Source organism: Alosa alosa, chromosome 12 (genome assembly GCF_017589495.1).
Source record: "Alosa alosa isolate M-15738 ecotype Scorff River chromosome 12, AALO_Geno_1.1, whole genome shotgun sequence".
In the NCBI taxonomy this organism is placed as follows: domain Eukaryota; kingdom Metazoa; phylum Chordata; class Actinopteri; order Clupeiformes; family Clupeidae; genus Alosa; species Alosa alosa.
This window is the reverse complement of record NC_063200.1, coordinates 18,740,437-18,759,274: the sequence shown is the minus strand read 5'-3', so window position 1 is coordinate 18,759,274 and position 18,838 is coordinate 18,740,437. Positions and strand designations below refer to the sequence as shown.

At 40.0% G+C, this 18,838-nt stretch overlaps 1 protein-coding gene across 1 annotated transcript; it reads right to left on the bottom strand.

Annotated features, from left to right (window-relative positions):
* Positions 1-974: 974 nt before the first annotated feature.
* LOC125304487 (myosin heavy chain, fast skeletal muscle-like) lies at positions 975-12,937 on the bottom strand. The gene is made up of 37 exons (XM_048258798.1): positions 12,798-12,937; positions 12,565-12,721; positions 12,430-12,457; positions 12,167-12,293; positions 11,985-12,077; positions 11,588-11,651; positions 11,398-11,496; positions 11,199-11,302; positions 10,974-11,112; positions 9,874-9,992; positions 9,569-9,718; positions 9,304-9,474; positions 8,918-9,218; positions 8,752-8,819; positions 8,577-8,664; positions 8,374-8,491; positions 7,980-8,103; positions 7,722-7,858; positions 7,373-7,628; positions 7,019-7,261; positions 6,629-6,805; positions 6,393-6,538; positions 6,180-6,270; positions 5,716-6,105; positions 5,376-5,621; positions 5,091-5,287; positions 4,786-4,969; positions 4,536-4,701; positions 4,317-4,441; positions 3,923-4,231; positions 3,549-3,752; positions 3,315-3,440; positions 3,027-3,197; positions 2,824-2,928; positions 2,644-2,739; positions 1,186-1,317; positions 975-1,092 (listed from the first exon to the last, which is right to left on the bottom strand). The coding sequence occupies exons 1-37, from the start codon at positions 12,873-12,875 to the stop codon at positions 1,072-1,074; spliced, it is 5,550 nt and encodes a 1,849-aa protein (XP_048114755.1). The 5' UTR covers positions 12,876-12,937; the 3' UTR covers positions 975-1,071.
* Positions 12,938-18,838: the final 5,901 nt, after the last annotated feature.

Sequence of the window (18,838 nt, the reverse complement as noted above, 5' to 3'; positions counted from 1 at the left end):
ATACATGAATTGAGTGGTAATGGGATGGGTTGACATGACCCCTTAAGACCAACATACAAAAAAAGGTGGTCCTCCCAGGCCCTACGGTTCTCGAGATATTCACAGAAAACGGTGTCCGGCCACCTACAGGCCAGTAGGTCTACAGTAACATAAATTAATTTATTGTATGGCCCCCCATGAACGGAATTCCACGAAACTTGGCGTGCATTCAGAGGGCGTCATAATGATCCTACACTTCCAATTTCGTGCAGTTTTGATCATGTTAGGTCACAGATACCTGCGATTACAACACCTCATTTTTACTTTTTAGTTTTTAACTAGGTGGCGCTATACATGAAATGAGTGGTTATGGAATGGGTTGACATGGCCCCTTAAGATCAACATACAAAAAAAGGTGGTCCTCCTAAACCCTACGGTTCTCGAGATATTCACAGAAAACTGTGTCCGCCCTACCCTCCTTTCGGGGGTCCAGTCCAGCGGGGGGGCTACAGATCAAAACGAAAAACAATGGTTCCATGCTATTCTTGTGGGGCTTTCAGTGTCCCTGGAATCCTTGACGGAAAATTGGCCATGCTGCGCAGCGGTCATAACTAGGTGATACTTTGACCGTGTCAGTTTGACAATATTCACTTCCCGCAGAATTTTGGTGATATTTTGTGTTGAATTTGGGGAAACCAATTGTTGTTTCAGTTGTGTTTTCTCAAAAAAAAAACTCCAAAACTGTATGTATTTTGCAACAAAATTTTTAAAGGGGTGACAATACTTTTGTCAGTGGCTGTATGTGTCGAGCATGCCAAAATGTAAAAGTATTGTGTTCCCTTCAGATAGCTAGAAAGCATCTTTCATCTTTCCGACAAGTCAGTTTCCGTAGACCAATAAATCTTAAAGTGATTTTAAATGCAACTAGAGAAGTCAAAACATGTTACAAATATAAGCATATTATTCTGATTGTCATTAAAAACAATATACTCATATATTCTGAAGAGACTTTTATTATGTATCGTTACAGAATAGCCACAGTAATCAGGATATTAATCCATCTGAGTGACTAGTCAGAAGATTTCACAGGATTTACTCTGCAGCCTCCTTGCCCTAAGAAAGAGAAATTGAGAAATTTAATGGAATTGAATGTATGAAATATGAACATATGATGGCTTATAATAAAATATGGTAAATGTGATTTACCCTTCCAGAATCACGGCTCTTGGCTCTCATTTTGTTGACCTGGGATTCAGCAATGTCAGCACGCTCCTCAGCCTCCTCCAGCTCATGCTGAACCTTCCTGAACTTAGACAGGTGGGAGTTGGATTGCTCCTCCTAATAATGAGCAAATATGTTTGAGTTCAGAGGCTTCTGTTTTGAAGCTAACAGTTTTTGTTTTACTGTTTTTCCTCTGTTGCTTTGGCACATTTCTCAGATCAGAATGGTAATCCATATCATCTTATCACTTGTGCACATCATTGCAGTTAGGCAGTTTCTCCCCATTTTGAACAAATAGCAATGTTTGAGTACATCCATGCACCTGATTTTGTACAAATGTCTGCTGTTTTTTGAATTTTCAATGGCTAATGTCATGTTGGTCAAAATGCACTATACTGGTTCCCTGCTGACAGGGCCGTCGCAAGGGGGGTGTGAGGCCTTGTGCGAACTTGACGGGTGCGAGGCTCTTTTCACTTACGGCCATGAAATCATGCGATAGCCTACTTTACACGTAGTTTACTGTCCTGGGATTCGGAATTGCTCAAAAAGAACAAAAAAAACTTCAGGCAGTTTTCAGTAGTTATGAGGAGCAATATGAGAGAGAAATTTGATTATCATTGATCGTTGTTTTGGGACATTAAGCCCGTTAAGCCTTTTCCATAGGCGTCAGTGAAGGAGATTGAAGAAACATGCTGTCACGTCAGGTAGCCTAAAGTTCATAGGCCTAATATGACTTCATGCTAATTTTTTTGAAGGTTCTTAGTGATTATGAGGAACAATATGAGAGAAATTTGGTGATCACTAATCATTGTTTTAGGACATTAAGCCACGTTAAGCTTTTTGCTTAAAATAGGCGTTAATGAAGCTTAACGCTTAATGCCATCTTCGGCCAGGCGCGAGGCCCATCAGACGCGAGGCCCTGGGCGACGGCCCAACCTGTACTTCCTGTCTGGTTAGTTTCCCTCCATTTATGCTTGCACCTGCTCCCTGTTATTGTCTTGTTGGTCTCATCCAGTCCTCTGTCTTTCTGTTAATTAGTCTGTGTATTTCTACCCCCCTGTTCCTCTGTCCTTTGTCGGTTTGTACTGTCAGGTTTTAGGCAGGAGGACCCAAGCGCAAGACTCTTCCAAGCAGAAGTGTAGAAAAACACACTTTAGAAATTTAGAAAAACTTATATTATGAAGAAGACACCATCATACGCCTAAAATGTAAGTAAAGGAAGTTTGCTTTAGACAAACAATTCAGTACACTAGGCCTATACAGTACAGTTGTGCATATGTCGATAACAAACGAAACAAAAATAAGTGCTTGCATGTAAACTATTAATAAAAATATATCGATATTATGTTTTTGAAAATCAATACAGTATTGTCTAATAAAATGTTACAATATTCAATTTCATGGATACTTTCTTACACCCCTTTAGGCAAAGAAGCTACTTACAGCTTCCTCAGCCTGCCTCTTGTAGGCTTTGACCTTCAGCTGCAGCTTGTCAACCAGGTCCTGCAGTCTGGTGACATTCTTCTTGTCCTCCTCAGTCTGAAAAGAAAAACAATCTGTCAGTCATTGTATTCCTTGAGTTAAATTAAATGTTGTTCCATAGTGGTGAAAGAAACTTTGTACCTGGTAGGTGAGCTCCTTCACTCTCCTCTCGTATTTGCGAACTCCCTTGACAGCATCAGCACCACGTCTCTGTTCAGCCTCAATTTCAGATTCCAACTCACGGACCTTTATATAAACAACATTTTCATTTCAGACAATGTCTTCATTTTATTCATTGCGTTCTTTAAAAAAAATGTTCTTCTCATCCAAATTTAGTCACTTACCCTGGACTCCAGTTTCTGGAGTTGTTTCTTACCACCCTTCATGGCCAGATTCTCAGCCTCATCCAGGCGGTGCTGCAGATCCTTCACAGTGACCTCCAGGTTCTTCTTCATCCTCTCCAGATGAGAACTGGTGTCCTGCTCCTTCTTCAGCTCCTCCGCCATCATGGCAGCCTAGATTACGGCATGATTGTTTATGGAAGGTTGCATGAAAACACTTTCTTAATGTTCATATATTTAATACATTAGGGATGAATTTAGAAAAAATATCACTTCATAAATATCACTTACATCAGTGATGGCTTTCTTGGCCTTGTCCTCAGCATTTCTAGCCTCCTGGACGATGTCATCAACCTCACCTTGGATCTGAACCAAGTCAGCCTCAAGCTTCTTCTTGGTGTTAATCAGACTTGTGTTCTAACATTCAGAAATAATTTCAAATATGTTAAATGGTGAAAAATCTTTTGAAAGAACTGGGGATATGATTGAAATTATTCTCTTTTGTGAGAAAAAATATGTCTCTACCTGAGAGTGCAGGAGGCCAACACGCTCACTGGCATCAACCAGCTCCTGTTCAGCCACTTTGCGGCCTCTCTCTGTCTGCTCCAGAGCAACTCTGAGCTCCTCAATCTCAGCCATCATCAGGGTGTTCCTGCGCTCCACCATGGCAACCTGCTCCTTCATGTCTTCTTGTCCTCTGAGAGCATCATCAAGGTGCAGCTGGGCATCCTAATAATAAAAACATGGAATGACAAAAAAAGATGTCATGCTACCAAGAGACAGTTTGGAAGAAATCTTATGTTGTTGTTTTTTGGAGAAACTTCTACTATCAATCGAGTAGTAATGATGGATAGATAAAATCACACAGGATTCTTGTAATATTTTATTCTATAACTGACCTTGAGTTGACCTTGCACATTTCTCAGTTGTTTCTGGGACTCAGAGGCCTGGCGGTTAGCATGGCTCAACTGAATCTCCATCTCATTGAGGTCTCCCTCCATCTTCTTCTTGATTCTCAGGGCATCATTTCTGCTCCTGATTTCAGAGTCCAGAGTGCTCTGCATGGACTCAATCACCCTCTGGCTGTTCCTCTTGATCTGCTCCATCTCCTCATCCTTTTCTGCAAGCTTCCTGTCAACCTCACCCTTGATCTGGTTGAGTTCAAGTTGGACACGAAGAATCTTGGACTCCTCATGCTCAAGACTTCCCTAAATAGCAAAATTAAGAATAGTAAAATATAAAGAACATAATTTACAATTCTCACTGTGTAGTAAAGCCCATCTGAGTTTCTACCTCAGCCTCTTCGAGGGCTGTCTGGATCTCAGACTTTTCAGTCTCTACAGTCTTCTTGGCCTTCTCCAGCTCATGGATGCTCTTTCCAGTCTCTCCAAGTTGCTCAGACAGGTCAGATATCTCTTCTGCAAATATGCAGTTATATTACAGTAAACATATTATATGGAATATTTAAAAATATGTTTTGAGTTGGATACGTATTGGGTTATTTTGACTCACGTTGCAAATTCTTGTTCTCCCTCTTCAGGGTCTCAAGGTGGTCAAGAGACTCCTCATAGGAGTTCTTTATCTTGAACAGCTCAGTGCTGAGAGAACGAGTTTCTTTCTGGGCACCCTCCAACTCTGCCTGACCCTCCTCGTACTTCTGCTTCCATTCTGCCAGGACCTTTTAGAAACAGTTTTTGTTGTGAGGCTTATTTGTTCATTTTACCTACATTCATTATTTGAATGATGTTTTGGAAGGTATTACCTTGTCAAAGTTTCTTTGCTTCTTGTCAAGATTGGCAGCTAGAGCATTGGCTCTCTCCACATCAATCATGAGGTCCTCAACCTCACCCTGGAGTCTCTGCTTGGTCTTATCCAGAGAGGCACATTTGGAGTTGACAGCCTGGATTTGCTCCTCAGCCTCCTGAAGACGCTGGGCAAGCTTTTTTCTGTAAGAAAAAGCACAAGATTTAAGTCAGAGGACATGATGGTTTTGCCCCCAAGAAAATAGAACGTTTTAGTGGTCAATATCCATATATAAATTCACTTTTTGCCATCTTTAGCACATACTTGGACTCCTCAAGCTCCTCAGTGCGCTGGATGGCATCAGTTTCGTACTTAGTCCTCCACTGAGCAACCTCGCTGTTGGCCTTGGACATGCCACGCTGCAGTTCAGCTTTAGCCTCCTGCTCTTCCTCAAACTGCTCCCTCAGGAGGTCGCAGTCATGCCGTGCAGACTGAACAGCATGGGCCAGGGCATTCTTGGCCTACTTGTTAACAAGTATGGGTATTAATAAAGTTTTTCACATAATTTGATCTATGTAATCTGTTATTATTATTATAAGGTATCAGTACCTTGACTTCCTCTTCATTCAGTCTCTTCAGCTCCTCAACTTGCTGAGTGAAGGCCTGCTTGCTTCTGGTCAGCTGAGACACAAGAGCATCTTTCTCCTCAACCTGGCGGCCAAGCTCACCATTTTCAGTCTGAAGTCTTGCTCTCTGAGCACTGAGGTCATTGACCTGGCGACCAGCCTCATCACTCTTGGACTTGGTTTCACTGAGTTGGTCCTCAAGGGTGCGGCACATCTTCTCCAGATTTGTCTGTTTAACAAAATATCCGTTAGTAGCAAAAAGTTAACCAAATTATTGGAAGTTGGTTTGTTTAAAAGATAACATGAGGGTAAACATAATCAACCTTAGCTTTAGCAACAGCCTCCATGTTGCTGGCGAGATCATCAATTTCCATCTTGTATTCACTCTTCTCCTTCTCAAGCTTCTGCTTGACACGTTGGAGGTTGTCAAGCTGCTCTCCCAGCTCAGCCACGCTGTCGGCCTGCTTCTTGCGGAGAGCTGACGCAGTGGCTTCATGCTGCAGGGTGGATTCTTCAAGGTCACGACGCAGCTTCTGGAACTCAGCCTCACGCTTCTTGTTCATCTCAATTTGAGCAGCAGTGGCACCACCAGCCTCCTCAAGCCTCTCACTGATCTCCTCAAGTTCCCTGGAGAGATCAGCTCTCTGCTTCTCAACCTTGGCTCTAGCTGCACGTTCAGACTCAATCTCTTCCTCCAGTTCCTCAATTCGGGCCTTTTGAGGGGAAAAATGTAAGACAAAAACCTGCAAACAAACTCAGAGTTTTAGTTGATAGAGAATAATCAAACCTGAAGCTCCTTGATCTTCTTCTGCAGCTGAGCACCCAGTGATTGTTCATCTTCAATCTTACTTAGAAGTTGACTTGTTTCAAAGTCCTTTCTGATTGGAAAAAGAGTAAAGAAAAGGAAGATAATGGATAAAGGAAGAATAATCTCTGAAGTTGGCTGCATACATACAGTAGGAATTGAACGGTAACATTTTGCAATAGATAAGGCCTTTACTTCTTTATCTTCTCATTAGACTGCTGCTTGTCATTCTCCAGATCCATGATGGACTCCTGGGTTAGCTTCAGGTCACCCTCAAGCTTTCTCTTGGCTCTCTCAAGGTCCATACGGAGTTTCTTTTCTTGCTCCAGGGAACCCTCAAGCTGACAATTTGAAATGTGAAGTTAATATGTGGGAAATATTGATTGTTTATACTCTAGATTCATATTATAGACTATAGATTAAGAATTTACATCATCCACTTGCTGTTCAAGCTTAGACTTTGATTTGGTCAGAGTGTTGACTTTGTCTTCCTCTGCTTGAAGATCATCAAGGGTCTGCTGGTGGGCCTCTTGGAGGGCTTTCTTCTCCTTTGTCAGCTTAGCAATGGATTCATCCTGAGAGGCCATCTCTTCAGTTAGGTTCTTGACCTGCACGGGGAAAGTTTAACATTAGTAAACAGTGTAACTTACTGTAGATGCTTTATTTTTTACAGATTACATTGGTAGGCTCTTTCATTTTCCTGCTAGTGATCTGTATTATTCCTCATTCATCAAGTTTCTGCTCTATGCTGCTTATTTTGTCCAGTGTTGCCGTTTTCCAACCCTACCAAATACCACAAGTATGCCTTCAGAAATGCATACCTTGTTCTCAGTGGCATGTTTCTCCTTCTCCACTTTGGCCAAGGTCAGCTCCAGATCATCAATGTCCTTCTTGAGCTCAGAGCACTCATCCTCCAGTTTCCTCTTCTTGGCAGTCAGCTCAGCATTGATTTCCTCTTCATCCTCCAGTCTCTCTGTTGTCTCTTTGACTTTGGCTTCGAGCTGGATCTTACTTTTGATAAGACCCTCACACCTCTCCTCAGCATCATTGAGACCCTCAGATCCCTATTGTAAATATAACATGTAAACATGACATCTGATTTGTTTTGAAAACACAATGCTGAGACTGGGTATTCGTATGAAAGTGAATATTGAAATTGTACAGTATAGACCTACAGATGCCACTTGCAGTGCCAGGTCGTTCCTCTCTTGTACCAGAGCCACCATCTTCTCCTCCAGCTCCTTCTTCCTGGCCTCTGCCTTTGCACAGTTTTCTTTGAGTTTATCATAGTTCTCTTTCATGTTGGCTAGCTCCTTCTCAGTTTCAGCACTCTTCAGCAGAGGCTTGACCTTGTAGTACACCTTCATCCATGGCCAAGTCTTGACATTCATGAATGAGCGGATATTGTACTGAATGGTGAAGATAGATTCTCTAAACAAGAACAACTGTTTGTGAAATCATTTGTCCTTGAAAATAAATACTCATACTTCCAATTGTTGAATACTTTTAATTGAAAACAATTACCTCCTTTCCATCATCTTCACAAACTCCCTCCTCATCAGGTATGCACGGCAGAGAGCCTGAGTCATTGTGACCAGGGTAGCCAGTTTCTCATCTCGCATTTCCTCAAGGGTACCCAGCAGACCAGCTTTGAAGAACACCTGAGGGATGAATGACAATATAAACATTAATCTCACACAGAAAATGTGCTCTAGTTCCCTGTGCTCTTGTTGCTCCTGTACATATGATAGTCAGATAATAGATTACATGACACTTCTCTACCTTTGTGTGTCCAAATTTGTACTGGGTATGATCAACATCAATAGATCCCAAGAGCTTCTCAGCAGCCTTCTTGTTATCAATGAACTGACCCTCGGGGATGACACTGGCATTTAGCACTTTGTATCTGGATAGAATAAATGCATGTCCATATACATTATTACCTTTTCCTCTCTAAATGCAGTATTGTATTTTAGTATATTCTTTATCTTCTACTGTCCTTATTGCTTAGTTGTGTTTTTACATTATATACTTTAATTACTTTTTCTGCTGTTAGTGAATGTGTGTGTGTTGTCTGTATGCTACTGAGACCTTGAATTTCCCCTGGGGATCAATAAAGTATCTATCTATCTATCTATTGAATATCTGTAATGCTTTATTGGCTTTTTCAGTTCACCTCTGCTTGAAGTCACCATATAGGATTCTGCTTGGGAAACCCTTTCTGCAGATTCGGATACCCTCCAGTACACCATTACACCTGAGCTGATGGATGACCAGGAAGTTTTGCATAAGACCTGCAAATATAGATATTTGTATTTTTCAAAGAAAATACAAGGTGAAGAATAATGAAAAGCTATTTCATCATCAAAAGCTCTCTACCTGGTTTCTTAATTTCATTTGGAATCAGACAACGCACAAAGTGAGGATGGGTGCTCCTCAAGTTGGTCATCAGTTTGCCCAAGTTCTCCTGTTGAGATAAGAATGCAATCAAAAAATCCCCTCACCTTTCTTGATTAGATGATTGATTTGTTTGTTATTGGTTTAATATACACACCCTGAACTGTGATGACACAGTCTGCATGGAGCCACCCTTCTTCTTCTTCTGCTTACTACCAGCAGCCTCTGTTAAAATACAAATGATGGATTCAGTAATTGAGTTACATATATAGAAATTCATACACGGGATATTTGTAGCATTAAACTGGTATAGGTTTTTTTACCCTCAACAACAGGTGGGTACAAGGTAGGTAGGAGTTTTACTCCTGACTTCTGGTACAGCTGCACAACAGAATCGTTCAGTGGATCCTTGTTTTTGTCCAGCCACCCAGTAACATTGTAGTCCACAGTGCCAGCATAGTGCACCAGGGAGAAGTGGGCTTCTGCTTTGCCTTTGACAGGCTTGGGCTTCTCAAAGGCCTTAGTTTTGCCAAGATGCTGGTCATACAGCTTGTTCTTGAAAGTGGTGTCAGAGGCCTTGGGGAACATGCACTCCTCTTCAAGGATGGCAAAGATTCCCATAGGCTGTTGGATGAGCTTAGTTTTAAAATTGGATATAATAAAACAATACAAATCTAGCACTTGGGTCATTTGACTGATTGAAACTGACCTTCTCAATGAGCTCAATGCAAGCGGCTAAGTCCATGCCGAAGTCAATGAACTCCCAATCAATGCCCTCTTTCTTGTATTCCTCTTGCTCCAGAACAAACATGTGGTGGTTGAAAAACTGTTGCAGTTTCTCATTGGTGAAGTTGATGCATAGCTGTTCCATGCTGTTGTACTGTGATTGAAAAATAGTTTGTAATATGAATGCCCCCTACTGAAATTATACCACATTGTGGAGTGAGTGAAAAATGGTGTTAATTTATGCTTACATCAAAAATCTCAAAGCCAGCAATATCCAGCACACCGATATAGAACTGCCTTGGTTGTTTAGTATCCAACATCTGGTTTATACGGATGACCATCCACAAGAACATCCTCTCATAGATGGACTTGGACAAGGCTGCAACTGAGTTATTGACCTGAAAAAGAATATTCAAGCAGTGGTCATCCTATGCTCAGAGACCAAAAAGTAAAAAGCTTATAGGATAAAAGCAGGTCATTTTACTACTAGTAATTTTGTCCAAATACTGCCAAGTGGTTTGTCATCTTAAGTGAACTTTTTAGTGAATAATACCTGTGGCACAGTCTGACCCTTAGTGACATATTCATTTCCAACTTTCACTCTTGGGTAGCACAAAGCCTTCAGCATGTCAGCAGAGTTCAGGCCCAGGAGATAAGCGACTTTGTCAGCTTCTAAAAACAGTGCAACAGTGAAGCATTGTAGGGATTCAAAATGTCTAGCTTGGAAAACAATTTCATGCTCCACAATCCAAACAAATTTGGGACCGCATATAATGCAGGTTTGTCCACATTCATGAAAAAAATATATAATGTCCGCAACACTTAGACTCCCATATTATGTAATGTACAAAGGCAAATTTTCGACCCTGCTGGGTCTTCTTCAGGCAAAACACTGTCCACATTCATCTTATCTCTCTAAACCAAAAGAAAGTGTAGCTTAAAGACTATGTGCAACACAAACAACAGAGGTTTTTGATGTGGGTAATAAATATAATAAATGAATTACTATGAGACGAGGAAAAGTTATATGTTGATATATAAATTATACATAGTAAAATACTACAATAAACAAGACTAATTTAAACTTGAAGAACTGACAGAAGTTCACTAGAGTATTGTAATATGTTAGCTCTAGGCACCCCGGGACCGGTTTTGTTACAGTGCCCCCCTCCACCTCCCGTACTGTACATCATCAATTCTATGCAACATATCACAAAGCACCATAGTGATACTATACATCTTTTGAAAGCTGACACTCTCAACAGATTTGGTACAGAATGTTCACATTCAGGTGAAGCACAGTCCTTGGGCGGAGTGATTTGCAGGCCGCACCTGAAAAGTTCCGGTGTTACTTCTTCAAACCCCAAGGAGCGGTGCTTACATACGCTTAACGGCTGTGTCTCCTTTGACATTGTTATTTGTACACGTTGTCACTATACAAATCACAGCATGTAAATAGGAAAATGTTGGAGTTCTTTTGTCACTATTGGGAGGTGTAGGCTATTGGAACCGGCCACTTCGAGAAACCTGTGCTAAGCTAGTAACAACACGCACGGAGATGAGAAGGGTATGTACTGTATCGACTTAGCTAACTCTGGGGAATACGGTTAGCTAAAGTCCCAAAAAGTTGGTGTGTTCCTTTATGTATCCTACCCTCATTGCCATCAGGCTCAGCCTGCTCCTCACGCTGCTTCTGCTTGAACTTCATGTTGCCATGATGGAGCACAGCACCGGTCAGCTTGTAAATGGTGAATTTCTCCTCATTAGTGAAACCCAGGATGTCAATGGCAGTCTGAAATGATAAATGATATGCTTATTTTCATACTCTACATTCTCTGAAATAAGAAACCAAAGAACCTAGACATATGTAAATCATACATCTGTGGCCACCAACTCCTCTTTGTCATCAATGCTGGCCACAGCGATCTGACCCTGACTGCACATGGGGAAATCATAGGGGTTGGTTGTGATGAGGGACATTTCTGTAGGGAACAAAACACACCATAAACATCATACACATCTTCAGCTATCAACATCTAATGTGTTCATTCAGTATTGTTTGAATGGGTTAGCCTACCAACTAGCTCAGGCATGTGATTGGTCATCATCTGATAGAAGATGTGGTAGCCTCTCTCATCAGGAAGCTGGAATGTCACTCTAGACTTCTCCAGCAGGTCTATTCACATAGGGAAGTACAGTATGCATTTTGATTTGACAAAAGGCAGTAATAGTGAAACATTTTAAAAATGCAGGATAATTATACTTACAAGTCTCAATATCTGCACTAGCCAGTTTTCCAGATGTGCCAAAGTGAATTCTGATGAATTTACCCTGATTGAAATTACATTTTATTAGATTTATTCATTTAGCTGACACCTTTAACCAAAGCAGGTTACAAGTGAGGAAAAATATTCAAGTATTCAATAAACATTTAGTAAATAGACCTAAGAGTAAATATAAATACTGCCTTTAGGCTACTAATATAAAAAGCAATTTAAAGTGTGGTTTAAGTAGAAATCAGAGGATGTTTTTCAAATGAGATATAACAGATATAACAATCTGGGTACATGATACTGTAAGTGTGAGTTAAAAAAAACCCTAAGAAGTTGATTATCTAAAAACTACAAAACTGAAGTAAGAGTTAAGATGAGAAACTAAACTTACGAAACGTGAAGAGTTGTCATTCCTCACAGTCTTAGCATTACCATAAGCCTCCAACAGTGGATTGGCAGCAATAATCTGGTCTTCAAGTGAGCCCTGCAAGTCAGTAGATATATCGTTATTGAAGTTCATGTCTGTGTTGCTATGTGATAATTAGCTTTTAAATATGCAAGGGAGGACCTTACCTTAATTTTTCCACTACTGGCTGGTGGCTGCTCTTGCTTCTTCTTGTCACCACCAGCCACTGCAATTGTTGCAAAGTACTGGATGACACGCTTGGTGTTTACAGTCTTGCCAGCACCAGATTCTCCGCTGTATTAAACAGAAGATTTGCAGTTTTCTATATCACAATTACAAAGTGTATCAAAAGATTATATAGAAGATAATGCAAAGGTTTAGCCCTCTATTAAAATTCTAAAAAAGTTTTAAGGCGTGCATTGACACTTACGTGATCAGCACTGACTGATTCTCCCTGTCTGTGTAGCAAAATAGAGTTTTACATGAAAGGTGCATTTTACATAAATTAATAAAAAATATTATGTATCGAAATTATTCAGTGTTGACCTTTAAACTGAAAGCATACCTTGGAGCATAAACTGATAGGCGTTGTCAGAGACAGAGAAGATGTGGGGTGGGGCCTCCACACGCTTCTTGCCTCTATAGGCAGCCACCACCTCTGCATCGTACACTGGGAGCCACTTGTAGGGGTTCACAGTGACACAGAAAAGTCCAGAGTAGGTCTAGAATGAAGAAATAAAGAGGATTGGTTTTCCAGCTTTTCATTTTTTGTTATTAGTTCAAAGGTGTAATGCTTACGTAGATCATCCATGCTGCATAACGCTCTTTGAGGTTATACAGGACAGAAGCTTCATTGAGGTGGGTCATCATGGCCATGTCCTCAATTTTGTCATATTTGGGAGGATTCAAGGGGAAGACTTCATCTTCCTTCACTGTCCTTTCCTAAAACAAATGTAGTAAACAGCTTTAACAAAGAGATGTATTCAAGAAACTTTCTGTGAAAATGCAATTTTAACAGCCTTGCTAAAGTACCTCCTTTTTTTCAAGTGTTTCAACGACACATTTGCCACCTTCCTTCTTTTTAATTGTACCCTTGATGTACAAGTCCTCTTTATCAACCACAAAGCAAGCTGTCTTTGCATCAAAGGGCCTGCTTTGGGCCTCAATTCTCTCCCTCTCAGGCTTACGAAGGTAGATGGCAGCCTTGCCAAACACGGCCATTTCACCGTCTCCCATGGTTGCTGGTTACTGTATTAATCATGAACATGAAGAGCAGACATTTTCAACATAAAATGCTTTAAATAGTTAGACATGTACAGACACAGTACAGTACAATCATTAGGGGACAAAACATGGAAAACCACAGTTGTTTGCCAGGCCATGGAGTTTATCAATAGGGTACTCAAACTGTACAATTAATTAAAACGTCACATACAAAACAGTCTTTCGATATCTAAATAATAATGGAAACAATTTAGAAACGGCATTATTGTTCTGAAATATAATCCCATTACCATCATATTAATATACACATTGAATACACACATATCCAAACACACCATACTGTACAAACCACTGAAGTGATTTATGAGCATATTAATTCACTGTAGAAAAGTATATCTTACCAAGTTTATTAAGATAAAAAAATCTATTAGTATTGCTTTTAGTATATATACTTACTTTGAGCTTTCTTGTAAGATTATTTGACTTAAAATACGTCAAAATCTTCTTATATCTTCAGACATAAAAACAAGTAAATTTATCTGCCAGTGGATTAAGTAAATTTTTCTTAATTTAAAGGAACCATATGTAAGATTGTGGCCAAAACTGGTACTGCAATCACTTTCAAATTAATGTAGAGTGGTGTATCCCCTCCCCCTCCCTCCTGACTCAAGGTTGCCAACCTGGATGCCGAAACACTACTGACTTTGTGATTAGTAGATAGGTGGAGGGTGGCACATCAGGCCAAAACACAACATGACATGACAAAACACAACATCAACATCAGTTGAGGACTGCAACTTCACTTTTTAAATGACAATATCCTGGCCGGACTACTGTTGTCAGTGATATAACTATTTGAAATGAACATGATTTCTTAATGTCTAGTGACATATCAGGGCCATTTTATGATTAATTGAAATACATTTCTTACATACGGTTCCTGATAAGATTCTTAAATTAAGATAAAATTACTTAATCCACTGGCAGATAGTGTTACTTGTTTTTATTTTAAAGTGCTCTTTAGAGAACATCTCCTCTCATAGCACCACTTACAACAAGTCTTGCTGATCCTAGCACTCACCAGCCGTCTTAAACTGACACGTAACTGTTAAAAACAGCACTCACTGATGCACTTATTCTTACTGTACTCTACCGTTTTTTAAATTGTCCTAAAATTGTTGAGAATTGCTTTAAAACTTAAACTGTTTACCATGTTGTAAGTCGCTTTGGCTAAAAATGCATCAGCCAAATGTAATGTAATGTAAAGTAAGTACTGTATCTTTATACTAAAAACAATGCTAACTTTGTTTTATCTTAATATAAGATTATAACACTTATATATATTATTAGATATACTAATAATATACTTAGATATATTATTTTTTGCAGTGTTGAATCTGACGGTGCTTCTCTGTTGAAGCTTTTTAGGCATAAGCTATCCGTGAATTATGGTAAAATTCAAGATCTGTGTAGGCACTAGAGTCATAACTAGGGACATTAAGTAATTAATGGTGTAGACATATTGGACACAATTTGCTGCAAAGATTGAATATTTCAATACAAGTTAAGCCTTGAATGGAGCTACACCTGTGTCACAGTTCATAGCAATAATTAGTAAATGCCCCCAAAACATTTTGTTTACTTGAAGACAAATAGCTCGTTTTAATCGTTAAGCTGTTCAGATAAATCAGATGTAGTGACTTACCTTTTTCTCCCAAGACCAGATTCCAATTTCCACAGTTGTTAGAGTGTCTAAAAATGATAAAACATACAAAGTCAAGTATTTTAGTATAGGAATAAATGTAATGTAAATACATAACGTGTAGCAGTCTTAAGTGTATTAGTTCCATACTTTAGAGATTAAGAGATGGAGTTTGCCATGACACATTCTCTAATAGGAGGAGCCACCTCCTGTCTGTGTCTGTGAAAACAAAGAATGACTTACTGTGCACTGGATCCCCCCTGGCCTCTTTTGTAGCCCTCCCATACTCCCAGCAGGTCCTTATATTGGCCGTATTCTGTCAACTAAGCAGAGCTCTAATAAGGCAATGTGTGTTTGATATGTTGATGTGTTTGGATTTATTTAAACATTACCTCAACCTCACTAGGACACAAAAACCCCCAGCAAATTGTGTGTGTGTGGGGGGGTGTTAGGGGGGTGCTGTGGTGAGACTGGCAACAGCGCCTGTACCACCAAGTGCCCAGTTTTGAGTAAGGATTTCCTGATCCCACCCCATCTCTCTCTCCCACTCGTTTTCTGTCAGTTTCTTCACACTCCTATCATAATAAAGGCCAAAAAGTCCAATATTTTATGTTAACTGTATATGAAGAGTTCAGATGCAAAAGCCTCTAAACACTACCTCCATCACAAATGAGATAACGATGGTGCGTGAATGCTCTCCACATGTACAGTAGTATACATTAATCAAATAATTTTGCTTCAATACTCGCTAAATACTACTCTCTTCCTGGTCTGAAGTATGAGCCAGATAAAAAAAAAAATACAAGAAAAGTGGTCCGGTGGATTAAGAGGGTTTTGCATAATATGTATAGTGTATAACAGTAAACCTCAAAGTAAGGGTCATAATTAATGTTGTGCCTTTTTTGGAATGGTTTTGTGTGTACTATAACTGATTTATTTATGAGATATATTAGGATTTAAAGAATTGTAAAACCATTTGATACCTGGAGATGCTCATTATGGTCAAAATCGGTGGCTATATTTAACTGAGCAAAAAAACAATTCTAGAATAAGAAGTTATTGGAAGGGGCACATGTTGTCCATGAATATGTTTTCAGTATGAACATAGAACAGTACTTTTATACCAGTGTGATACAAATGCAATTGTTGTCATATATCATAATTAAAGTGTAATGTCTACCCCATCAGCTTGTCTAGGCATTTTTGCTTTTATGGCCAAGGGCTTCTTGTTTGTTTTTGTGTGGTGACTGTGAATATCAGATTACAAAATGTTGTTCCCCAATGATTTGGAGGCTCCCTGAAATAAATTGCATGTAACTAATATGTCCTTCAAATATGAATGTGGTGTATTCTATTTATGCCCACGATGCATACGTAGGATGTGGCAGTACTTTTGTTTTGGCAGTGATTGAACTAGTACATTTTATAGCAAGATGAAGAGCACAGCGGTTTTATTACTGGTGTTCAGTGTCATACTGTATTTCATATAGGCTCTCTGCCTGGGACATGTAAAAAGAAGCAATACTGTATTCTGTATTCATCCTTGACCTTCTGACACTATTAAAGACATGTTACTGTTGTTTATGTTGGCTCTTCAAATATGTGCAACCAGCTTCCAGCTCCATAGTTGAAACACCATGCTGTTGTCATATTTATTATGAGACTGTGTATGTTCTGTTTAGTTTGAAGGCACAACTGAATGTATCACCCAAATGTGTTTTAAATTGTTTCAGCTTAGTGATACTGGTTGTAAGCAATGGAGAGGGCAGTCAACCCACCCTTCCTCGAACCTGGGTCTCCTCCGTACTAAACAGCAACGGCAAAGACCCAGACTTGTTTGTATGGCAGTGGTATGCTCAACCGTAGTGACGGTACTTCATCACACTGCCCTCTCCATTGGGAAGTGTTCATGCACTTAAAGGAGAAATCCGGCAACTTTTTACATAGATTTCCGTTTCTTGAGGTCACCGAGTACTGTTGGTACGGAAAAAACGAAAACAATCGATTTTACCTAGCTCGTTACTACAGCAAGCAGCTGACGCAGCAAGGAAGCTATAGTGCTACATTCTGAGGGCATATCCGTGAGCTCCCATGTACAGTACATGCCCACAGAGTGTAGCGCTGTAGCTGCCTGGCTACATTAGCTGCTGGCTTTAGCAACTCAAACTGGGTAAAACGATTGTTTTCATGGTTTTTTCGTACCAACAGTACTAGGTGACCTCGAGAAGCGAAGATCTATATTAAAACTCGCTGTATTTCTCCTTTAAGCACAGTGGCGTCCCTCAATCACCCACCAGCCATACTTCTTCCAGCCCAACACGCGTCACCCATCTCTGGGATCCCTCACACAACCTTTCCTGGGGGTCCATACAGCTTACATAGTGTGTACTCTTATAATGGCCTCACGGCATGCCATCCCACTTCTAAATGAAAAGACCAGTTACATGCTTGAAGTTTTTCTGTTGCTAACACCATCATAAAGTGTTGAGCTGATCCACTGATATGTCCTTTTTTGTCCTTAGGATCCTGCTTGTGGTATTAACTAAGCAAATAGATTCTGCTGCCTTATTAAAATGAGCTTTATTTAGGCTTTGTCTGTTATCTAAATATGCAGTGCTGTGCTCTGGAGGCCCATATTGAACTGTTGGAAATTAGCCTAGAAATCTAGACGCACCCTAGCGGCAGCAAATTATATGCTGCCAGGGCTAGTCTAGCAACTCTCCGTTGGCTTGTGAGCTCGAAAAATTAAACTTCTATCAGGCCAATCAAATCGTGTATAGAGTCGTTAGGTGGGCTTAACATAATGATTGATGGCAGAGTTGCAACGGTTTGGCTTGAATTCCCTGCTACTTGAAAACAAATAAGATGGATGTTGCTGTTGGTGAACAGTGTGACACGAGTTAAGCTTTTATTAAGTTGGCAAAAGTTTGAACTAGCCAACTAGCTCCGCTGGTGGGAAACGCATGGGACTCATAGCGCTGTCCTATTGCGTGCAGAGGAAATTTGAAAGACAACCGTTTATCCCGCCCCCCGGATTGAGCACTGCCAATGGTAAGTTCCCAGACCCTACATCTTGATGTGGGCCTGGCTCGTCAGGCTACAAAATATGGGCAATATCTAAATGATTTACAGTAACTACTGTCTGAAAAAGTGATAAAAACACAATCAATAAATATTATGCAAACATAATTAGCTAAACATCATTATGAAACATAATAGAATTATTACTGAAATATAGCCTACCATGCACAGGAATCATTCTGATGAGTGGTAGGTACTGTAGGGGTCTTGTCCCGTTTTCCTGTCTGTACTTTTATTTTGTATCCATCATGTCTGCTCCTGGGGATTCAGGCAACAAGGATTAGGGACAGGAGCTCCAGCAGTTTTAGAAGTTGAGCAGTTAAATATGCAAGGACTTTTATTATGAAACAGCAAAATGTATGCACTTGAGCAGAGGAAGTGTAGAATAGTGTATCCATGTTCCTAGTTTGATAAAGTGAGACACAGAGAAAGAGAGCCACAATAAATTGAGCAGTAAAATGTGCAATGACTTTTATTTTGAGAGGAAGTGTAAATGAATGTATCATTATTCCTAGTCCGATGGAGTGATACACAGAGAAAGAAAGCGTCAGATGTTCTATGATATGTCCATATTTATTTTATGCTGGTATCTAGACTTTATTCTTGCATTGTTGCACTGTTGGACTTACTCATTTGCACCATCACCATGACACTCACTCACACAGAGCACCTTACCTTACTATGCACAGAGAATCACAGGCTCAGTCCCTGCCTCAGTCATTGCAAGCGCCTCTTGATTAATCACCCACTATGTGGATACTGTTTTTAGAATTGATTTAGATTAAGTGTCATTTAGTATAATTTGTATTTTAGTATATTTAGTATATTGTTT

What these genes read in the sequence shown, in the direction of transcription:
- LOC125304487 (XM_048258798.1), bottom strand. Translation starts at nt 12,875, where the DNA reads ATGGCCATGATGACCCACCTCAATGAAGCTTCTGTCCTGTATAACCTC. An exon ending in TGAGCCTGATGGCAATGAGG is followed by an intron (nt 9,993 to 10,973) that starts GTAGGATACATA and finishes CACTGTTTTTAG; the next exon opens with AAGCTGACAAAGTCGCTTAT. An exon ending in AGGCTGTTGCTAAAGCTAAG is followed by an intron (nt 5,622 to 5,715) that starts GTTGATTATGTT and finishes TTTGTTAAACAG; the next exon opens with ACAAATCTGGAGAAGATGTG.